The sequence below is a fragment of the Crassostrea angulata genome, chromosome 6 (assembly GCF_025612915.1).
Source record: "Crassostrea angulata isolate pt1a10 chromosome 6, ASM2561291v2, whole genome shotgun sequence".
Classification (NCBI taxonomy): domain Eukaryota; kingdom Metazoa; phylum Mollusca; class Bivalvia; order Ostreida; family Ostreidae; genus Magallana; species Magallana angulata.
In genome coordinates, this window is record NC_069116.1 from 26,692,099 (window position 1) to 26,715,515 (window position 23,417).

Consider the following 23,417-nt stretch of genomic DNA (forward strand, 5'->3'; position numbering starts at 1 on the left):
TTATTAACGGTAGAGAGTGGGAATTAAAATTTCTAAAACACAGTAGAATTTGCAAAAAATATCAAAACATTAATACAACGCAAAGACTTGAGCAAGTATATGATAGAGAAACCATGAAGTTCAGTTTTTCATCTTCGATTTTAATATTTTCGCATATAATAATGCACTGAATATCAGATTTTGTCGCTTTTCGTTATTAATAGTACTTGACGGCTATTTCATTTATTAAAAAAAAACAATAATAGGGTCTTCCTAAATTTCTCATTTTAATATGGGAATTTATATTAGAAACGAGGAGTACTTCGTACCCCATCCATCCCAACCCCGCCGCGCGCGGGTTCCATAAAAAAAAAACCCACATGTACACAAATTTCGTGTTTATTGTCCGCATATTCATTATTTCTCTGACCATAATGTCAGCTAAGTTGTGTGCAAAACAATCTAAACTCTGCAGTTATGCGGCCATCTCTAACATAAACCTTGTCATTGAAATAACAAAATTCAAAATAGTTTGATTTTGAATTGTACTTGACAAACTATTCCATGCCTCTTTCCTGTGTCACAGCGGTAAATGTTAATTTCCAGGGATTATTTGATAATGGCGAAGTGTCCTTAACTTGTTATAATTCTGTCATTTTTATTCCGTCTCATTGTTTATAATGATTCAGTAATGAGGAATTTGTACATTTTCCCATGAATATCATCAATGATTTATAAACGAATTGAGCGAGGTGATATTCTGGAAGTACCCACATATTTTTTTTTTAGAACGAGATTATGTAATAGAGAGCCAGCGAACTTATACAGACATATTTATGAGGGAGATCTACAATAGAATGTGGCGTGTATGCCAAGAAATACAATCTCTCTATACAGTAGAAGTCAGTTATAGCAAAGTCCTGGCGGCCTGAGAGTTTACCTATGCAATACAAGTACAGCTGCGTGGCACTTCATTATAAGCATGTTTTACTGTAAGTTCCATGTGTTAGTTCCTCGTTTATTTCACATTCACATTTCTTGATCATTACTAAGAAGACATAGATCGGGAAGTAAATAAAAACCTTGACGGGATATTGTTCGAGTACCTCAAGAAATAAATCTAAAAGCTGAGTCGCAAACTTTTTTATTTGCGCCTTCTACTTCATGTTTGCGATTCTTTTTATTTTAAGTCACTTTTTATACACCAAAAAACAAGCATACCTGTAATCTCATACAATATCGGTACTCGGGAAATATATTGATCATGATTTATGAAATGGTAAGGTGATAAATTTATTTTCACATCTACTTGTATCGCTGTACAAACAATATTGTTCACAACAAGCCAAACGATATATGTTAGTGTCGAATCAGCTTCCTACCTTCAGTTTTTATTGCTTTGAAATCAAAACTTATTAAGAGATAAATGGTCTCATGTTTTAATAATTTTTATTTCTTTCTCTGACAGATCTGACAGGGGAAAAATACTTAATAATAAATAAATCACAAAACAAACTAAGATAGAATAAAGGGAAATGCTCGCAAACAATAAAACAGTACAATCAACTTCTAACATCTAGGGAAAATACAATACATTAGCATTTACCGGGGTACTACATGTTAATTCTCTTTGAAGAGTACTTGTAGCTAAGCCCCCATATATTTGGTTAAAGTTAATGTCCCTGGGTCCTTTCTTGGAAGAGACAAGTACTTTATAAAGAAAACCAGTAAATAAACATAATGCATATTTGTCTAAGTATTAAAGCCCAAAAAATAAAATAAAATAAAATCACAACTCAATTATAACAAATACATACATGTATTGTAAGTCACATCATCTAACACAGCACATATGTATGGAAAAAGATCAGGAGAAGACACTAAATGAAGTTTTGTTTGAATTGATACCACCTAACCATTGATATACTACTGAGTAAAGAGGTAACAGGACAAGATAATACAGCAAAAGCCATGAAGTTGAGAAATAAATGTATCATATAAATCACTTTTACGAAGAAAATGTTGTATAGAAGTCCTCATACACAGAACAGAAGACCTATTAAAAAAAAGACTGACTGTTCTAAAATTTCAACAAGTTAGGAAAATATACATATACATACATGTAAAATTAAAACTGATTGTATAATTGTTTGCATCATAGTCTGGTACATGTTAAATATGCCATTTGTCAAAAGTAAATGAATAAACATTATCAAATGAATGACACTGAAATCAACAGATTAAAATAGTTATCTTAATTTTCCATTTAATGCATGTAATCCTGATTGTAAAAAAAAACCCAGCGAACACAGTTTAGTGTACGTTACTTGTTTTGAATTCATCCGTCTGGATTACATAAATTACCGCCGTAGTGAATTTTACAAATAATACTGGATCTTAAAATGTGCAAGGTACTAGTATATGTATTTAAACTTAAAGTCTGGTTTTTACGTCAAAGGTATTCAGAATATTTTCTAAAAAATCTGGGAACCACATTACTACTTGAGCTAAATTCACAACTTCCATTTGAGATTTAGTTATGCATTTGTCGTCTGACTCTACATATAGTGAGGGAGAGTTAGAACAGCACACGCCTTGCCATTAATTCTGGTAGCAAAATGTTCCACGATTTCCATTTTGTCTTTCTCGGGGTCATACTTCTGCACATATTCCGACAAGTAATGCTCTCCCCCTATTCCCCCAACAATGAGAATGTCATTGTTCAACACACAGGATCCTGCCTCCCGAATATTGAATTTGGCCTTGCACACCATCCATTGGTTGGCAATTGGACAATATTTCTCAATTTCTGTTATTGGAATAGGAAACCCATATGCATCTTCTATGTTTCCACCAATGACGTAGATTTTCTCCTGTACTTCCATCATCACATGATTAAGTCTGTTTTGCAACATTGGAGCTCGCTCTTCCCAAGTATCTTCCTCAGGACCATAAGCAAAAAGTTTTTTCCATGTTCCTGCAAAAACCTGTCCCCCTGACACGTAAATTTTCCCACTACATACACATCCTGCATGTCCGTAGACATGGCGACTTAATGGCTGCCTCATTCCCCACTCATTGCTCATAATGTCATAGCACTCCACAGTGTGCATCACTTTGTTTTCATCCTGTCCTGCTATTGCATAAAGCTTTGTTCCCAAAGCCAGCAAGACAAAGTCTTTTCTTGGTTCGTTCATGGAGGCCAGCTCAAACCATGTATCGAATCTCGGATCATATCTAAAACAGCGGGCCGTTGCGATGTCTGTGCTGCTTCCAGCCCCCTCGTATTTCCCCCCACAGGTGTACAAGAAGTTATCCACCACAGCCACTGATGGATTATATAGAGGCACAATAGCTTCCTTAAGATAACCTCTCTTGTTAGACTTGAAATTGAATGTCTCTAAATTTGAAGCATGGCACATGACAAGAACGGGCGTGTCAGAGCGGACCTGGGTTCTCTTGTTCTGGAGTAGCGGTTGCTTGCTGACAACGATGTGATAGTCCTTGGCTTCTGTAAGTAGACTGCTGCATTCAGGGTGCTGCTTCATGATGGAAACTTTACTGACCTTCTCAACAAGTTCTTCTCCAGACATCAGAGGGAGTTTGATATTTTGTATCAGTTCTGACACAAACTGCTCCCTTTCTGCTGGGTCGTACCGAATCCATTTCAACACCAGATTGAACAACATAAACTCTGATGTGACACGGAGACTGTTTTTTGCAAGAAGTTGTGATAATTGTACACTATTTAGAATTGAATACTGTTCAGACTCTGCCAATTCCTCAAAGTTGTGGAGCATAAATCGTGTCGATGCAAGATGCAAAGGTTCCAAAGAATAAAGCTCAGCAATGTTCAGAATATCAACGCAGTTTTGGACAGATATTGACGCTTCCAGATATTTGCTACACAGATTCATTGCATCACTTACTTGTAAATGAGTTGCAGCAGATAGAACATCTTCAACATTTTGCGTGTTTAATTTGAGTTCTCCTGTGTATGCAAAGTCCACAATGATTCTCAAACCATTGGCTGTGATTCCTTTCAACTCAACAGTTTTCTCCTTACATTCTTTCATGTTACTTGTCAACATTGCTTGAAAGTAATCACTGCATGCCACCATGACAATTTTATGAACGGCAAAGCTTTCGTCATCTGCTTTCAGTGTATAGTCACAGAGAAGGGATTTACGTCGCAAATCGTCAAGTCCCATCACAATTTTCTCAAAATGGTTTTGTGCTTTTAATGACATCTCCATCAAAGGTAGAATATTTTCTGGAATATTGTTGGGCATTTCAGCTCCACTGGAGTGCTGATGATGAAGCAGCTGACGAGCCACCTTTCTAGGTGATAATGGCATCCTACCTGAAAATATTTGTAAAAATGAAAAAGTTTTACAGAAAAATATTTGTCAGATTTTGTTTTAACTCTAGGTTGAAGAGCTAGAACACCTGAAAAACATTGTCCAGTAGAGATGCAAGTACTACTCAATTGTAACGGGATAAGATAAATAATGACCAGCCAGATCAAACTGATGTGACTATCACACGTGACAGATTCAATGTGAACTTGTACAAAAACTGATTGATGCCCCAACAAACTCTTAACAAACAGAAACAATGCCAATGAAAACCCTGTAAAGAATATGAGTTGACTTAATACCATATACAGCGGTTTACATCAGGTGACACTGAATCTGTCTCTCTTAATATTTCTGTAATGCAGCTGTTCCAAGTAACAGTAGTCAGGTAATAACCATTCAATTAATGGAGTAGGTTAACTATACGTTTTCCTGGCAAGTAAATATCAAAATTTTAAAATTAAGATAAGCAAGGAAAATCTCAGATATTTCAGACTATACTTATGATTCAATACACATGTAATTGTTAGGTTAGGCCCGGTTACAGCTGTATGTTAGGGTTTGGGTTAGGGTAACCATTGCAACAAATAAGACCAAATCGAAAGAACCCCCTTTGAATCATTTAAATGACTGTTACCACTGTAAACCTATGTCATATAGGTCATATCTAGAATAAAGCTGTAACCATTTATGATCCCCTGTGAAAAGGCTTGTCACCTCTGTTACCTTTTGTCACCAAAAGAATATAACTGTTACTGTCGTAACCTATTGTAACCAGAGCCTTGTTACTGGTTACAAATGAAATGGGGTAAATCTGACCATACTTCATCCACTGTCTACATTTCTTTTGTTTGAATTTCTTTAAAGTTATGTGTTTCTTGTATAAAGCATAACTGTAACATTTAAATATCATCACTACGGGTTATTTTCTTTACACTTACTTCACAGAGTATACCACTTTTGACTTTCTAAAAAAACAAAACACTTTGGCACAATGTTTTGATGGTTGAAAATTTACTGAAGGTCGAGTTCGATAAAATTTTATGCAAGCACAAAGACATCAGTTTAAGCCCTTTTAAAGAAAAAAATATGTACAGCATATCTTCAAACACAAGAGAATATCTTTTAAGGCAAAAACCTCTATGTTTTTCTTGTTGATTTTCCTTGCAATAAATGATTTGTTTATCATCGGGTTCGAGGTTGAAAACTTAAAAAAGTAAATAAAAATAAATCAAAGTACTGAAAGTACTGTTAGACGGTGGCGTCGTTTGAAAGTGGCATATTACATGTAACAATGAGTGATGTATGATAATTATTTTTGTAGAAAACCGCGGCCAGTATCGCATTCATGTACTAATACTTAACGCTTACTCGCACAACTAGTCGTGAGTTTCCTACATGGATAACTCTGTGGAAATCGTAGCTCTGATCTCACTCTACACTTTACAAATGCTGTGTCTCTTGGTCGTCATCTTTTGGGAAAGACCCAAAGATTTATCACAGTAGTCTTTGTCGTATAGAAGTTTGTATCTATATTTTGTATCAATATGTTTGTATATATATCAGTTGACATTAAAACCCCGTTTGAATGGTTGCCACCACATATTGAATGAATAAATCAAATCCAAAGCGATTTCATCACAGTACGCCCAAATATTTGATTGTTTGAAGAAGGGGAATTTTGGTTTTTTCCTTTTTGACCTTTGGGTTGACCCTGCAAATGGGAACAACTTTTGAAAAGTGTGGATTGGACTATTGTGCTTTAAATATATTGTGGATTTCTCAAAGTAACGAGAACAAATAAAGCTTTGGTATGATAAAATACTTATTTTTACTAACTATTTGGGCATACATATAGTATGTTAATTGTCCCTCTCGACAGCATTTTCCCTCATTTTCTTCACGGGGAAAAAGTTGCAGTCTTGTGGATCATCACATTTGCTTTTTTTCCCCTCATAGTCAGTTAATACATTAAGGTGTAAAGAAAATGGAATGGGTTTACAAGAACCTGTCTGATAAAACTGGTATTGCTTTTGGAGTGCACGTCATCATGAAACAGAAGAGTAAATCAATATTTTATCTTCGACTTTAGGGGATTATTTCCATTTGCTCACAACGAAAGTGAATGAAAATTTAAAAAAATATCATACAGCATTCGGTCGCGGCAGTTTCATTAATCAACGTTTTAAACATTTGTTCTATTGTATTTAGCTATAGATTTATTCAAACCACTTGAATGAATTCGGGAAATTCACATGTATATTTTATCGCTTCTCAGTACACATTAACACGCATAAATTACTTGCTACATTAAACTTTTCTAGTAAACTTACAACAAATATTGATTAATTATACAAAATAAGTTTTTAAAAACACCAAACAAACAAAATTCAAGCTGAACGCACGTTTTTCTGACCGTATAGCTGTGTATATAAAGAAGATGGGGGGGGGGGGGGGTAAGATGGCGCAACTGCCCTTTTGGTTTAGTTGTAAAATACAATTTCAAATTTAGCATTTTTTCAATTAAATATATTTGATATGTTATTATACAAGTTTACAAAATGGTAATTTCTAACTATATTCAGTTTGAAATATTTCAAAAAGATAAGAAAAAAATTATAAATTTTTAAGTTTTGGTGGTATCGAACCCAAGTTCTATAAAGTTTCCTAATGGCTGGTGCTCTAACCACTGAGCCATTTCATTCACAACAAAGTGCGTTGTTTAAATGCTATATGAGACAATGACCACGAATTTTCGGACTTGTATTATATTTCTAAAACTTTCAATTGTTGAGCTACAAAATGACATTTTTGAACTGTAGTGGGTCATCTCTCCACATTTTTGTTGAGTCCAATCGGTTTATTAAATTCCATTAAACCACATTTAGACTGTAAAAAAGAAAATATTGAGCTCAGACCCACTCTATGAAAGAAAATGAATTGAAGTTAATCTTAATCAGTCCTCATATGGTCATTTTACACGCCTTATTCGCCCATCTTCTTTGATTTTATTCTTTGCATGTACTAAACAATAGATCTAGGGTTCGCAAATCCCGGCAATATTTTCGGGAAGCTTTATTTCTGTAGCTCAGCAGAATTCTACAGTCATCTATGAAGCACATTTTTTGGCCTTCATGTTTCATTATTTATCGCAAATATAGCATGAATGTATACGCTACGGCCGATGTAGCATTGTGTTAAGTGATGACACTTTCTAACCGGTGTGTATTTCAATTGCGAGTCGCAACAAACTGGCGTATTTATATAGGCCCGCCTATTTGTAAAAGCATGTTGACAAAATGATGCTAACACTTGGAAACAAATGTCGAAGAAAGTTCATAATATAGTTGTACTCACGAATTAAGAATCATTTGAGAGCAAACGGGGCGATGTTTACGTACATATGTAAATAATGTTATCTGTTAGTGAAAAAATGCCCCCAAACCAAAGAAAAGATGCTCTCTTACATTACCGTTCATTATGTACCATAAATGTATATGGAATATCGCATGTTTTTTCTCACAAAAAAGCTAGCGTTTGCTGCAAATTAGAGATACACGAGCTGACACGCCGTGAAATCCATAAGACGTTTTACAGCATATGTAAAAAAAAAATCTGAACTAAAAATCTTTGAAACATCGTAAATTGTAGTTTATTAACATTTAAAATGGCGACTCGATTTGCACGTGAATTTTACAATCCGACGTCGATTAGCGTGTTTGAGAGAAAGTCAGCAGCAAGTAAAGCGTCAACATCTGCAGTAAATATTGTCTGATGAATATTGAGGTGCCTGTAATAAAATTTATGTTTCTACAGACTGAGTGAGGTACAAAATAAGGTACATTGTAAATCACAGGTCAGTCGAAAATTTAACACATTTGTATCGTAAATTTAAAGTTTTTGTGTGTTTGAAAACACATGCACACTTGTAGAAGAAACTGTGCCATTGATCGGTTGAAGTTCAATAAAATGTAATTTATGTAATATTCATTGTCAGTGTCTGTTGTGAATTCTTTGGAATAAGCTACAACAACAAAAAATATACTGCTCAACTAAAACTAATGCGTTGAAAATGGCTGAATTTATCGATGAAGCATAATTGCTGAAATATGAAATGGCAAACCAGTTTAAATAGTGTGTTTCTGACAATTATTTATATCATAAAAAACAAGAAGCAATTATTGTGAGATCTCTTGACCAATTATCGCAGTGATATAGTTTATATGCAGTCCTGATACAGAGTTAAACGTCAAAACTGGCAGTTTGAGCCTTATATTATTAATACCGCGTAAGCAGATAGGGTAACGGCTCATTTAAAATAAAATACAATTTCATACATTATTTAAATGTATGTACAAAATAATTAGCAGCTATAATGCTTAAAACATCTGATAAGATTAAAATGAGTTCTCATACTGAAATCGACACGTAGATAAAACACTGCATACATGTACCTAACAGAGTTATCGTTCGTTATCCGCTAGGGTCCCCGTGAGAAATACCCTTCCGGTCAGGACCGTAGCAATAGACAGTGGCTATAAATAGCCACCGTCTAAAAAGCACGTAGTTAGTTTACCAACTGATCACGACTGTACTGCAGTAGGGGAATAATAACCTACATTTTGGAAAATTTTAATTATTTGTAATTATTTGCAGTTATTATTGGCTTATTATTACATTTTAGTGTCTTTTCAGGCAAACTGACAAACCCGGAAAATAAGAACAAAAACATCCAACCTAAGCTGCTGGCAAAAACTGAAACAGGCAATATTAATAAAACGCAGAAAAGTAAGTGTTAGCATGGTTAGTTTGCCGAGTTCATAGTTTCGCAAGTTATATCCGAAAGAGGCATAATTATGTTTTACTCTTTGAAAACCTTTAACAAAATATAATAAGGGACTGTCCAGTGGCTAGCTGGAGGCTCCACTATCAGCAGAGTGACTATTCTCTTTTGAGAAGTGGACAGGCATATGGATGTATAGTCTGTCCCAAGATATTTATGCTGCACATTTGGACGATTTTTGATAAAAATACACTTACCTGTGAAAGAAGTGCAATTGAAATAGTTGAAAGGGATATTTTCCAAGATAATTTCATTGACACATTATCATCTTTCACTCGAAAAAATTCACAGGAACGAAAACAGATTCCTTACGGAGATTTATAATTGGGAATCTTTACTCCATTCGGAATACACTCGGAATACATCGCGCAATATTTCAACGTTATCATCCGGGCTTGCTGCAATACAAAATCTCCATAGACATCACATTTTTTAGCATTGTATTGAAACCTGATAAGCTAACGGGGGCGTTTTGACTGAGAAATCTTGGAAATTTTTCATACTTTTGAATGAACATCGTTTGAATCCTGAGGTATTTATAAATATCAAACAATTAAGCCAAACGTGAATCCAAAATATCTTGGGACAGAGTATAGTTGGCCATTTACAATTAAAGAACTCAATACTGACAGCTAGATGTCACATGAAATTCCAAACTTTTGTTATTATCACTCTTCCTATTACATGCAACAAGTTTGACCGAAGAAGATGGGTGAATAACTTCAAGGCGTATAAAATGCCTATATGAGGATAGAGAAGACACTATAAAATTAAAATATTAACAAATCTGATCATTTTTTTTTCTAAATTTTTATTATTAGGGTTTATTTATATACTTCCTTAAAATGCCTGAAAATGAAGTCACTGTTAATATCATGATTCGTTTCTATTTATTTATTATAATTATGAATTATATGCAAAGATGTCAAAATTCTGGACTACAAAATGTAAATGGAAACATCCTAATTGAAACCTTTCAAATTCCACTGATTTCTAGTTTGGTTAAGTGTGCATGATAACAGAAAAAAAAAATGTGTCATGTCATGTCGCATATACTTTGGTCATTTCCTGGGGAAAAATCTTGTCATGCACAAAAAACTTCTTCTGCTTCATTCTAACAGTATAAAAAAACTCTTTTAAGTATATATATTCTATTGCACTTCTCATACTAAGATAAATTCCAAAAATTATTGAGCTAATTAATGAATATTGTGATGTTTAGTGGTCATTTAAATTTAATAAATAAAGCTATTAATTGTAGTCTTTCCAAATAATTTTTTAAAAGCATTTTCTCAACAGGATTTTATTAAAAAATAGTTAATAAATGGATTTGAACCAAGTGCCTCTGCTGTACCATGCCAAACCTCTCGGATTTCATCTTTAGAGAATGCATGCTAAATACATTTACTATATTTCACAGGCAGTAATGAGTCAGCCCAGTAGATCTGGCCCCGTATCCAAAGTGGAGCTGAGAGTGGAATGTACTAGACTGAAGAAAAAGGATGAATTCTCCAAATCTGACCCATGTGCCATTTTGTACATGCAGCAAAGGGGAACTAACTCCTGGAGTGAGGTATACAGCCATTAATACTAGTTAATGAAGATGCAGTGTAATTTTCTAACCCACATTGTGTTTTATTAATTCCATTTGTTCTTAGATGGGAAGAACTGAGCAGATTAAGAACAACCATAATCCCAAGTTTGTCACACCCTTCACGGTGGACTATTTCTTTGAAGAAATTCAGAAGGTGAAAATTGAAGTCTACGACTTGGACAATGCGACCAGCAAATTGACCGATGACGACTTTCTTGGAAAAGTGGAATGCAATCTGGCACAGGTAATATGAAAAAATATCATCGTGTGTTACAATTAACAAGACACAAAATTATAGCTTTTTTTTCTTTCTCCTTTCTTAATTACCGGTATGCAGGAGTGAATATAGATTATAAAATTGAATATTTATTTATGCAAACAATGTAAATATGAGGAATAAGAAAGTTTATAACCCCCCCCCCCCCCCTTTAAACTCTAGATCCGTGTTTGCAGTGCGTATCAAAATTTAATAATTACCGGTATGCATTGATTTCTTCACATTAACTGTGTAGGAATGATAAATAATGGCCTCTGTAATTTGAATCAAATTTAGACTTCACTTTTGAGAGGGTTAAAAAAAATGGAAATTTTATTTACTTCAGATTGTTTCACGCAATCCATTTTCTGCTCCTTTGGAAAAGACAGATGGAAAACCAATTGGAGGTTCCCTAATATATGTAAGGATTGTTTAAAATATATTATATGGTTAATTTATCAAAATTAAAAATCATTTCTGCATGCTTTTACAAAAAGTTTTGAACTACATACAGAAGACTTTTTATTATTGAGAAACCACAGTTGGGTTTTCATAAGAACATTTTAACACAAATATTTGAGAACTGTGTGCTTTTTAACTTACTGAAAATTATGTGTATAAGTATCAGCAATGGAACTTTATCATTAATTTGTTATACTTATCCAAATCATATTCAGAGGTTAAATGAGATTGCAATGTATTTATCTCCCTTTTGTTTTAGATTTTTTTAAACTTTATTTTTTTAATGTGTCCACAAATTGTATCAAATTGAAATCTAAACAGCTTTCTTGTAGGTAAGGTCTGAAGAAGTCAGAGAAGGAGGTGAGATGGTCTTTCTCCACATTGGAGCCACAAAAGTAGACAACAAGGTACCTTTTGCAGTTCATGTCAATTTATGCACTAATGAATTGTGGAATCATGGTCTCAGGGATCTATTTTTCTTGGTTTTCATGGGAACTCCTCAGCCTTAATTTAACATCCTCAGCAAAGAGTGGACATACAGTGGATCTGTTCATTATTCAAACAAGCAAATCCACAAAATTATGTACCCATTAACTTGACAAAAATTTTTAATTCTATGTATGGTACTTGATTAACCAAGAATTTAATGAACCAAGAATTTAATGATTTCAATAAACATGTAATCTTACTGTTCTGCAAGATGTATAGCATGAAGGAGAAGGGACAATTTGAGAATTATTAGAATTTAGTTCATGTGAAAATGTTCCCATGTGTTTGGGAGTGAATGCGCAGTAGAGTTTTTCCCATTTCTTTAAAGGGACTTGGACACGATTTGACTTAAAATTTTCAAATTTTATTTTTCCATTTTCAATGTTTATAATGATAAATATAGAAGTTTATAATGCTATGTCAAAATTTGAACGTCAAATTAAATATCAAGTTATAAGCAAGATACAGAGTTCATAATTCTTTGTTTTGTAAACAAAGCTCGAATATTGTAATTTTTTAAAATATGTATTGTATTGGTATATGTTTCAATTAAATGTATCTTTCTTTTGTTGATAATAGTATTTATGAAGATATTGAATTAGTTTAAATTGTTTTTTACATGCATTTTGTATAAGAAATGGCAATTCTCTACATTACATTTTTTGTTAACAACTATAAGACTCGAGCTTTGTTTACATTACAACCAAGTCTTACCTCTGTATCTCGCTTGTAACTTGACTTTGATATTCAATATTTTGGTCAATCATTTAAAATGCACCAGTAAAACATTTTAGACATAAAAAATAAAAATAAAATTTTTGATCTCAAATCCTGTACAAGTCCCTTTAAATGACTTAGGAGAGTTACTTGGATATGTATTATGTTTAATATACAGGTAACTCTTGATGGCTCGTACTTTGATCTCTCGAAGTTCTTGATAGCTCAAAGTCAGTCGCCGGTCCTGATTTTTTCCACTATATAACTAAGCAAATTTACCCTTGATTTCTCGAACGCTCAATCTCTTGAAACCCTGAAGTCAAAATATGGTCCTGTTATACATAATCCATTGTGATTTACCCTTGATACCTCGAAGTGGCAGTGTGAACTAAAGTAATGCCCTCTTAACACCTTCTGTGGTCATTTAAATGACCTCAGGCGTTAGACGCGCAACCCGTGTAATGGGAGTTTAAGCATGTAGCACAGGTAAACTGGATGGTGATGATTGATAATTAGTCATTTCAGTACCCGATAATGAAAATTTCCAGTGACTTATGATAATTAGGAGACGTTGTCAAAATGAGGAAATAATTAAAACCTGAAAGCCAACCCGGAAAATTCTGGAAACTTGAAACCTTGAACTCTTGATTTCTCTGAGTTTTATAGCGGTCCCGTGGACTTGGAGGTATTAAGAGTGACCTGTATCCTTTCTGATGCACAGCATTTTCAGCATCTCAAAGGACCTTCTATTTTTTGTGTTGCAGGATTTCATGGGGAAGTCGGACCCATTCCTAGAGATATCCAGACAAGCATCGGATGGGAGCTGGCAGGTGGTACATAGAACAGAGGTCAGTCCAACAAGTATATTGTACTTATGTTTCATACAGAAATCACGGCACATGTACATGATGTAATATAAGGAATTGATATCAAACTTAACACATTACATTGTTTTGATGATAACAGTGTGCCCTTTTACCTGAATATCCTTACCAGTTTGACTTCAGGGTCACTGCCAACTTGAAAAATAGACTAGTCCTCTTGGAACTTGTACCTTGACAATTTTCATTCTTTTTTAAAGTACAATCATCTTATATGTAAATAATGTATCAGTTATTGGTAGGCTATTTGCAAGTTATGTTAATGTGTTTTGATTCATAAAGGTTTGCAAGAATACACTAAACCCAGTGTGGAGACCATTTCAAGTGGCAGTTCAAGCTTTGTGTGGAGGAAACAAGACCCAGCAGATTCAGGTCTGTTAGAACAGTACACAAAAGTAATTCATGTACTGTGTTGCTTGGTATTCTACATAATTGATGCACTGCTTTTATTTCGGTAACTGTGCCTGTTTTTGTGTATAACAGTTCAGCTGCAGTGACCATGATAGTGATGGATCCCATGATTTGATTGGCTCCTTTACAACTACTATTGCAGAATTGGAGCAAGCTGCAGGAACTGGAAAAGAGGTATTTGCATGTTTTGAATAATGAATTTTATGTGAGCCATGTATTGTTAAATAAGAAACAAAAAAAATCAGGAATATTTTCACCCTGTGTTGATTTTGCCCTTATACACTTTCGCCCTGTCTTAACTTCACCCAGGCAGAGCTGTGTTAATAGAGATAACTCTGTCTTGTAACACTTTACTCAGTCTTAAATTTGGCCAATAACAACTAGGGTAAAGGGGCGAAAATAAAACGGGTGCGAATATTTCCCTGTTTACAGTATTAATCAATCGCTTTTCCTCAGGATTCTTGGTGTATTAAGCTCATTTTCTGTACTTTTGCTGTGTTTTTTTTTCAGCTACAATTTCCATTTATCAATCCAAAAAAGAACTACAAGAAAAGCAAAACAAACTCTGGAGTGGCTCACATGACAGAAGTCAGGGTAAATACACTTAATATATACACTTATTTTCATTCACATTTAGTAGAAGTACAATTACCGGTAAATAGACTAACACATGAAACAGGTACATTTTATTATAATAAGATTTATTAATTAAAAAATAAATCAATTTATTTTAGAGTGAAGCTAAGTTTTTTAATTATTCCGGAAATTTGTACAGTTTTGGTTTACGTTTAACAAACTTCCTTTTTGAAAAAGGCAGCAACCGGGATGCACATGAAAAAGTTGTGAGAAAAATATTTTCAAATTAGTGAATCTTTTGTACAAAATATCGTGCGAGATTATTGAAACTGGTTCGAGTAACAATTTACAGTGACAATATTTACGTCGATAGTCGAAAAAAATAAAGGATTAAGTCGATGTTGGTGGATTTCTGTTGGCCTGACGTTAGCGTGCGCACATCATGCCGAAAGTAAAGAAGAGCAAACGGATTGCAGAGCGGAGAGAAGGTCCGACAAAAAATCAACAGCAGTCAAAAGAAAAGAGGGGGCAATCTGTCAACACGGACACGTCGGTGACAGTGGATAAATCCCCGGAGGTTGACCATGTGGTTGGAAACACAAAACATTGCCCGGAATCAGGTACAGTTCAAAATTTTACTGAACACAATGATATTCCTCAAATGATTGTTAGCTATAACAACGTTTTAGGTTTAAATGTTTCTCAAGAGTTGAAGAACAAGATAATTAAAGGTCAGTACGTAGATTTGGCAAAAATGTTTGTTAATTCCAATGAGCCTCAAAAACAATCACTTGTTATGGTGAACGGCGAGCTTCAAGCTACCGAAAAAAATGCAAAAAATATTACTAATATTCAACAATGGACAGATGCTTTTATCATATTTGCAAGCATTTATTTGGAGGGTCATCCTACTAAAGCCTTAGATCTCTTAAAGTACATGAATGATGTTAGGTTAGCAGCAGCTAGATCATCCGGTTTAGGATTTAAAGAGTATGACCAGCAATTTCGATTAAAGCTTGCAAAAAACCCATCGGGAGCATGGGGGACAGTTGACCCGGAATTGTGGTTAATTTACATTACACCTATAAGTAGGTCATTTCTGGCTGCTGATACACAAAACCAGAGTCAGAATAGTAAGTGTTATACATATAATTTTCAGGGGTCTTGTTTCAAGGCACCCTGCAGTTATTTGCATCAATGTATGAAATGTAATGCCCAGCATCCACTAGCAATTTGCCCAAAGAAATAGCAGATGCAGTCATCCAGGGGGGGCCAGCCATTTCGTAGTCAGGGCTCCAATAGAAGATATAGGGGACAGTATCAAAATACAGGGAGTAGAGGAGCATTCCATTCTGGGGGGGGGGGGGGGGTAGGGGCAATCACTACTAGGCTTAATGTCTGGAAGTTGGGATATAACCCAATCAAAATTCATAATTTAAAACCACTACTACAAAATTATTCAAATAAGGCTATAGGAACTGAATTATTACAAGGTTTTCAGTTTGGTTTTAGAATTGGCTATAAGGGTCCAAGGCTAAGTCAAAAAATATTAAAATCTTTTTTGCAATTTCCAGAAGCAGCACGGGAAAAAATAAATAGTGAAGTTTCTTTTATAGGCAGAATTGCAGGCCCCTTTTCAAACAAACCAATATCCAACTTATGAGTTTTTGCCAATAGGTATAGTCCCCAAGTCCGGAGGTAGCTGAAGATTAATAACACATCTTTCTTATCCAGAAATGAATAGTGTCAATCATTTCATAGACCCAGAGGACTGTTCAGTTGCATACACATCTCTAGATCAGGTATTACAGGAAGTTGCACGGTTAGGTAAAGGCACTGTTTTGGCAAAAATGGATATAAAGTCTGCATTTAGACTAATGATTATAAACCCAGGAGATTTTGACCTCCTAGGTTTCAAGTTTGAGGGAAATTATTACATTGATAAGTGCCTGCCAATGGGGTGTGCAATTTCTTGTAATCTATTTGAAAAAATTTCAACATTTTTGCAATGGGAATTGAAAAGACGAATTGAAATGGGTAAAAAAATTTATTTTTGGGTGCCTCTGGTTCAGATGAGTGTGTTCAGCTGATGCAAGGGTTCCAGGACTTGTGTGAATTCATCGCTGTTCCCTTAGCACAAGAAAATACAATGGGTCCTTGTACAAACATAATTTTTCTAGGTTTAGAAATAGACACCTCAGACATGGTTGTAAGAATCCCACCAGAAAAAATACAGCAATTAACTTCACTTCTAACATCAAGTTTGATGAAAAAATCTCTCCAGCTTCAAGAAATTCAGAGTATTGTTGGGAGTTAAAAATTTTTTAGCAAAGGTGTTCCAAATGCAAGGGATTTTAATAGGCGGTGAATTTCGTGATACTATTACCCTTGAGAGGCTTTGGCCCCCTCCTTTAGAGCAAATTATACAATTTGTTGGTTACATGTCAGCAAGAGGGTTAGGAGAATCTACAGCAAAGACCTATCTGTCTGGAATTTCATACTATCTCAAGTTGTATAATTACACAGATGTGACTCAAAATTTTATAGTCAGAAAATTATTATAAGGTTAAAGAAGAAAGGCTAAGTCTAAAGATATCAGATTGCCAATAACATTAAACATTTTGGAGAGCATATTGAAATCATTGCCAATTGTCTGCAATGATATTTATGAAGCAAAACTTTTTGCAGCTGCTTATAGTTTAGTTTTTTTGTGTGTGGATATTTTAGGGTAGGTGAGATAACCGAGGGGAAGAAACAAGCTGTATGTCATGCAGTCCAGTTTAAAAACCTGTAGTTGTCATTGGATAAATCTTTAAAAATTATATCTGGAACACTCCAAAGCTGATCAAAGTGGAAAGGGGAAAATGGTTGTTATTGGTGGCTACATTAAGTACCCAGATATTATACCCAATGATGAGCTGTTGTTTGACAGGGATGGTGTTCATTTGTCTGAAAAAGGAACTGAAATATTTTTAAATACAATTTGTGCAGCTATTTAACAATTTAGCAAAACTGGGATACTTGTTCATCCCAAACTCTACTAGTTTTGAACCAAGTTTATTGTTCATGTGGAATGTGGCAAGGTCTAGGCTTAAGGAACTACCCGCTTCCCCCACATGGTGGCGGTGGCTTCACTGAATACATACAGTGCATGCATTCACTTTCGCCATGTGGATGAATGCGCGTGTTGTTCCCGATCTACTTGTGCACAATTGATGTGCAGTTGAAATTATTTGATAATGACAATTTGAAGTTGAACAATTTTTTGGCTCGAATTGCCGTTTACCGGAATCTTAGTTGACCAAGTTGGTGTTTTGCATTTATATTGATTGCAATTGTTGAAGTTGTAATATTCTTTTTGAGCCATTTGCTAATTTTTTATGTTGCAAATATTTTCTTTGCCGTTAACCGGAAAGAATAAATTTGCACAGTTGGTTGTTTGAAAATTGTTGAATTTTTTAGACAATGATGTGTTTTTGACCATACCCATTTGGTGTCAATGCACTAACGGCATTTCCATTGTAAAATTATGATGTAATTTACAAATACTTTATTTACACATATTTTACTCATTGTCTTGAAGCCAAGACCAAATAATGCCACAGAGGGGGGTGGATTACAATACATGAAAATGAATAAATCTGTTGTGAATCTGATTTGGTGTTTTATTTTTATTATTTAGAGTTCAATATGGCATGTTAGAAAATATGGATTGGTTTTATGGGTGCTGACCATGTTGAGTGTTAGCATGCTTCAGGTCTACAATAATAAGATTTATTAATTAAAAAATAAATCAATTTATTTTAGAGTGAAGCTAAGTTTTTTAATTATTCCGGAAATTTGTACAGTTTTGGTTTACGTTTAACAAACTTCCTTTTTGAAAAAGGCAGCAACCGGGATGCACATGAAAAAGTTGTGAGAAAAATATTTTCCCCTCCCACCCTTGTTACCCCTTTGATTTGTTTAAATATAAGAATTTTACTGCGTATTGAACTTTGTATTTCAGGATGAGCTTTAAGAAATCATTGGTTGGAAAAAAGTTCACAGATTCAGTATTGGTTAACCTTCACAGTTTTTCAACTGACTAAAGTTCAACTAAGGAGTCTCGACTAGAAAACCCACCACTTCATGAAAATTGCATTTTGAAGAATGTGCTTCTTGTTGTTCCTGTCTTCCCGTCATACCAGATGAATGCGCGTGTTGTTCCCGATCTACTTGTGCACAATTGATGTGCAGTTGAAATTATTTGATAATGACAATTTGAAGTTGAACAATTTTTTGGCTCGAATTGCCGTTTACCGGAATCTTAGTTGACCAAGTTGGTGTTTTGCATTTATATTGATTGCAATTGTTGAAGTTGTAATATTCTTTTTGAGCCATTTGCTAATTTTTTATGTTGCAAATATTTTCTTTGCCGTTAACCGGAAAGAATAAATTTGCACAGTTGGTTGTTTGAAAATTGTTGAATTTTTTAGACAATGATGTGTTTTTGACCATACCCATTTGGTGTCAATGCACTAATGGCATTTCCATTGTAAAATTATGATGTAATTTACAAATACTTTATTTACACATATTTTACTCATTGTCTTGAAGCCAAGACCAAATAATGCCACAGAGGGGGGTGGATTACAATACATGAAAATGAATAAATCTGTTGTGAATCTGATTTGGTGTTTTATTTTTATTATTTAGAGTTCAATATGGCATGTTAGAAAATATGGATTGGTTTTATGGGTGCTGACCATGTTGAGTGTTAGCATGCTTCAGGTCTACAATAATATGTCATTTATAGCATACCTATAATACAATTACTACAATATTATTAGAAAATGTCATCACAGTTACTCAATCTCTTTCTTTTTCTTTTAGATTTTCAGACAGCCAAACTTTTTGGAGTTCATTTATGGAGGCATGCAGATAAATTTCACAGCAAGTGCATCTTTCTGACAATTTAAAGTAGATTTTTAAAATTTGGCTTGATTATTGACGAATTTAGCTACATAATCTCATCAGATTCTGGATAATATGGAAATATATCATTTTATAGGTAGGCGTCGATTTTACGGGATCTAATGGCGAACCTTCCAGACCAGATTCTCTTCATTACATTGATCCCTCGGGTCAAAGGCCGAACCAGTATATGCATGCTATCCAGGCTGTAGGATCAGTCTGCCAGGAATATGACACGTGAGAAAATAGTGTCGTCTGGGTTTTCACTTTCGGCAAATGTGCAATTATGAATAATATGTAGAAAGGTCAGCAACTGATAAATGTATCAGTGCTCCATTTATGAAGTCAAGGATAGCTGCTCAGTATTTTGAATGAAACCGAAGAAATGATTTGATAGAGATCATTAATTTTATTTACACAAATGAATTACCAGTATTTAAATTTTCATCTATAGTGACAAACTTTTCCCAGCATTGGGCTTTGGAGCAAAGCTTCCAGATGGAAATATTTCAATGGAGTTTGCTTTAAATTTCAACCCAGCAAATCCATATTGTGCAGGTACTCCATAAGTTTTGATTACTGTAAACGTATTATTTTTTGCGTGTATGATATTTAGTGAAAATTAATTTTTGAACAAGTTGGCATGGATTTTAATTAGCCTTATTCCTGAATGTGACTATTCTTATACATACATGTATATGCATGGCATTTAGTGATGTACTTGATTTAGCAGAAGTTGCATTTCACCAAAGACGCTAAATAGAATATACAGCCCAATATAGTATGTTTACAGTATATTCAAAATGATGTTATCAAGTTTTGAAATTTATGTGTACGTGTAATTATGGGAATTTTTCTTTTTCTCCAGGAATAAATGGTGTGGTTGAGGCTTACAAGTATGCAATTCAGAATGTACAACTATGGGGTCCCACCAATGTGGCTCCCATCATCTACCATGTGGCCAGGTTTGCTGAGCAGGCCCAGAAAGAAGAGGCTGAAAAAGGAGCACATGTTTGTATTCTTTCCCTAGGTTGTTAAATGGGCATGGTCCTAATTTGAGCTGAAAATATTCAGATTTTATTTTTGAACCCCCATTCCATAAAATGGCCGGGGGCTTATAGTGTTACCATGTTCCGTTTTTCTTTCATCATTAAATTTTCATTCATTATCTCAGCAACAGTTGCACACATTCAACTCAAATTTAATATATGGATACATATACACATGTACTTATGTCTATACTGCAGGCCTACTATGTGCTGCTTCTTCTGACTGATGGCATCATCACAGACATGGACCAGACCCGGGACGCCATTGTCTATGCCTCGGGTCTACCCATGTCCCTCATTATTGTGGGGGTGGGGGAGGCAGACTTCAGTGACATGAACTTCCTGGATGGAGACAATGGAGTCCTGAAAGGGGCCAATGGTAGACCTGCTCTGAGAGACATCGTCCAGTTTGTGCCCTTTAGGGATTATCAGTCTTCTGCAGTAAGAATACTGATTTTTTTATATAAAGTATACCAGTATTTATTGATAAAAAGTTTTTCTCTTGATGTCTTGAGTTCTGTTTAGGGTAAATACCGGTATATGCATGCAACGTACCCACACAATGAATCATTTAATTTACTCAATTTTATATTTTGAATCCCCCTTTGCAAGTCTTTGAATGAGACAGTCTGTTGCTTTTTGTGTGGAAAAAAACCCCTGAAAATAATATTGAAGAGGGGGGGGGCTGATTATGCTACTGATACACCAATAGTAGAGCTATTTTAACAAAACTTTGGACTTTTGGTTTAAGTAAAAATCTCTTAATCATGTTCTGACAAGCTTCAAAATAAGTTTAAGATGACATCAGTTTCCTCTCATCATAAATTTTTTAAGTGTATGTATGACCTGTTTTGTATCTTTAAAAAAACATTTTATGTGTACCTATTCAGTTTTAATGTACATTAAAAACTGAATGCAATTTGTAAAAGATTGCTGTAATTACTACAGCAATTATTTTATCATTATCTTTGTCTGCAAGTCTACAATTGTACCTGGTAACTTTACACGCCTCTTTGAGCCAGGGCCCTTGATCATATATGAATTATTCTGTATTCTACACATACACATGTACCAGCAATACTCTGATTTAGAGTTACCAGGTATTGAAGGCCTTTTAAAGAGTACTGGTGTATATGTTTTTTACCGGTATATTAGGACCCTGGCCAGCACTGACTTTTCTCCTTGATTTTGACAGTTTGCTGGAGCGGATTTGGCCCGACAAGTTTTGGCGGAAGTTCCACAGCAAGTGGTCAACTATTTTACAATGAGACGCATCACTCCAAACCAACGACAAAATACAGCTGTTGATCCCAACCAACAACTTGCTTAAGAATTCTCATGATCTTGCATTTACACATCTACATGTGTATAACTCTCGATAAATTTTTTTTGCTACATTTTTAAAATATGGACTGTTTGTTGAATTTAACAGATTTTGTTCTTTAATTTGTTAATTTTCAGTACATGTAGTCTGTTATTACAAGTATATTTGTACACAGCCTGTTTATTTGAAATGATATGATCAATACTTTATGTGCAATACTTTATACATTTTGGTGCTTTCCTTTTTTATAAGGGGTTAACATTCATTCTGTTCAAGAACATAAAGCAATGAAATTATTTGATTTCAATCTTATGTGTTCATCCATGTATAATTTAGAATTCTATTCGAATTTATAATGCTTCCTTTTACATTACAATCATTAAGGTGGTATGGGACATATGTCAAGATTAATGTGGATTAAACTACATTATAATTAAGATACCCTCACGAGTTTAGAATTTTCAAATTTTACAATAGTTAACCAAAAAATTTGTTTTAAAAATTTGTGAAATTTGAAAATCCCCCGCAGGATTCAAACTTATGTCTTGAAGATTTGTAGTGAACTCTCTAACCCACTGCGCTACGCTGTTAGGTAACAATTTTTGGAAAGAAACTATCAATGAAATTACACTTTATTTTATTGTTTATTTCAATAAATAGTACATCACAACATGGAGGTTTCCCATACCACCTTAATTAAGTGCATGGCTTTTAAAATGTTTCAAACCTCATGGATCTTAAGATGTCCTTTGCTTGATATCTTAACTATGCACTTGTCAGTATGGTAGGTTGTCTGCTAGATGCCAGATGAAGCAATTTATACACAGAAAAATCTGTCAAGACCATGCCTCCTTCCCTCAGTTCCTGCCCTATTTGATAGTTGAACTAGTTTTCAGACACTACATGATAAACTGAATACAGGTAGTTCAGATGAAGTCATGAAAAATGAGTGAAAGAGTAGATGAAGAATCCACCCAGTGTATGCAGTATATGACTGCATTTATAATGTACATGTAACTGTGCATTGGAGGGACCTCAAATTTCATAGAATGAGAAACTTTGTACAGGATTGTATGAAACCATATAAATGAGGTGAAAGGTTATTGGTTATGGTTAAATTTTTATAGTTACACATATTCTGTTTTCATATTCATGTTAATGCATTTATATCTCGTCGTTTGCAGCAATTTTAGAGCTTACTTTATATATTTTACCGTATATGTTGTCTACAGCTGTATAAGTCATGTAATATTTATGACATATCATGTTTTTTATTATTTTACAGTAAAGAGATGAAACAAAAACTCATTATTACTTTGACCAAGTTATTGCTTTGATTTCAACATTACATATTCATCTTGTTTTACAAGAGGCCCAGGTGCCACATGGCTCACCTGAGCAACAGTGGCCATAACTGTTATCAAATTGCAGCTCTGTGGTGTAATAGATATAGGATCTCTCATGATTTGCGATGGTATATGATTTTTATCCAAGGAGTTGTGTGTTTTCTATCCCCGAGCCTTGG

The 23,417-nt window shown here is 34.4% G+C and overlaps 2 protein-coding genes across 2 annotated transcripts; one reads left to right on the top strand and one right to left on the bottom strand.

Moving 5' to 3' along the window:
* Window positions 1-1,411: 1,411 nt before the first annotated feature.
* Window positions 1,412-5,425, bottom strand: LOC128189945 (kelch-like protein 13). The gene is made up of 2 exons (XM_052861773.1): window positions 5,279-5,425; window positions 1,412-4,342 (listed from the first exon to the last, which is right to left on the bottom strand). Exon 2 carries the CDS (start codon window positions 4,335-4,337, stop codon window positions 2,538-2,540), a length of 1,800 nt encoding a protein of 599 aa, XP_052717733.1. The 5' UTR covers window positions 4,338-4,342; window positions 5,279-5,425; the 3' UTR covers window positions 1,412-2,537.
* Window positions 5,426-8,954: 3,529 nt separating this feature from the next.
* On the top strand, window positions 8,955-22,403 carry LOC128189234 (copine-3-like). The gene is made up of 15 exons (XM_052860765.1): window positions 8,955-9,125; window positions 10,601-10,753; window positions 10,839-11,018; window positions 11,377-11,451; window positions 11,825-11,899; window positions 13,463-13,546; window positions 13,862-13,951; window positions 14,063-14,164; window positions 14,501-14,584; window positions 19,439-19,498; window positions 19,617-19,756; window positions 19,974-20,077; window positions 20,388-20,530; window positions 20,767-21,009; window positions 21,764-22,403. Exons 2-15 carry the CDS (start codon window positions 10,607-10,609, stop codon window positions 21,896-21,898), a joined length of 1,662 nt encoding a protein of 553 aa, XP_052716725.1. The 5' UTR covers window positions 8,955-9,125; window positions 10,601-10,606; the 3' UTR covers window positions 21,899-22,403.
* The last annotated feature ends 1,014 nt before the right edge of the window (window positions 22,404-23,417 follow it).

Coding starts and splice junctions, on each gene's coding strand:
- LOC128189234 (XM_052860765.1), top strand. CDS start 10,607: ATGAGTCAGCCCAGTAGATCTGGCCCCGTATCCAAAGTGGAGCTGAGA. Junction 19,499..19,616: donor GCATGCAGATAAATTTCACA/GCAAGTGCATCT, acceptor ATCATTTTATAG/GTAGGCGTCGATTTTACGGG. Junction 21,010..21,763: donor GGGATTATCAGTCTTCTGCA/GTAAGAATACTG, acceptor TGATTTTGACAG/TTTGCTGGAGCGGATTTGGC.
- LOC128189945 (XM_052861773.1), bottom strand. CDS start 4,337: ATGCCATTATCACCTAGAAAGGTGGCTCGTCAGCTGCTTCATCATCAG.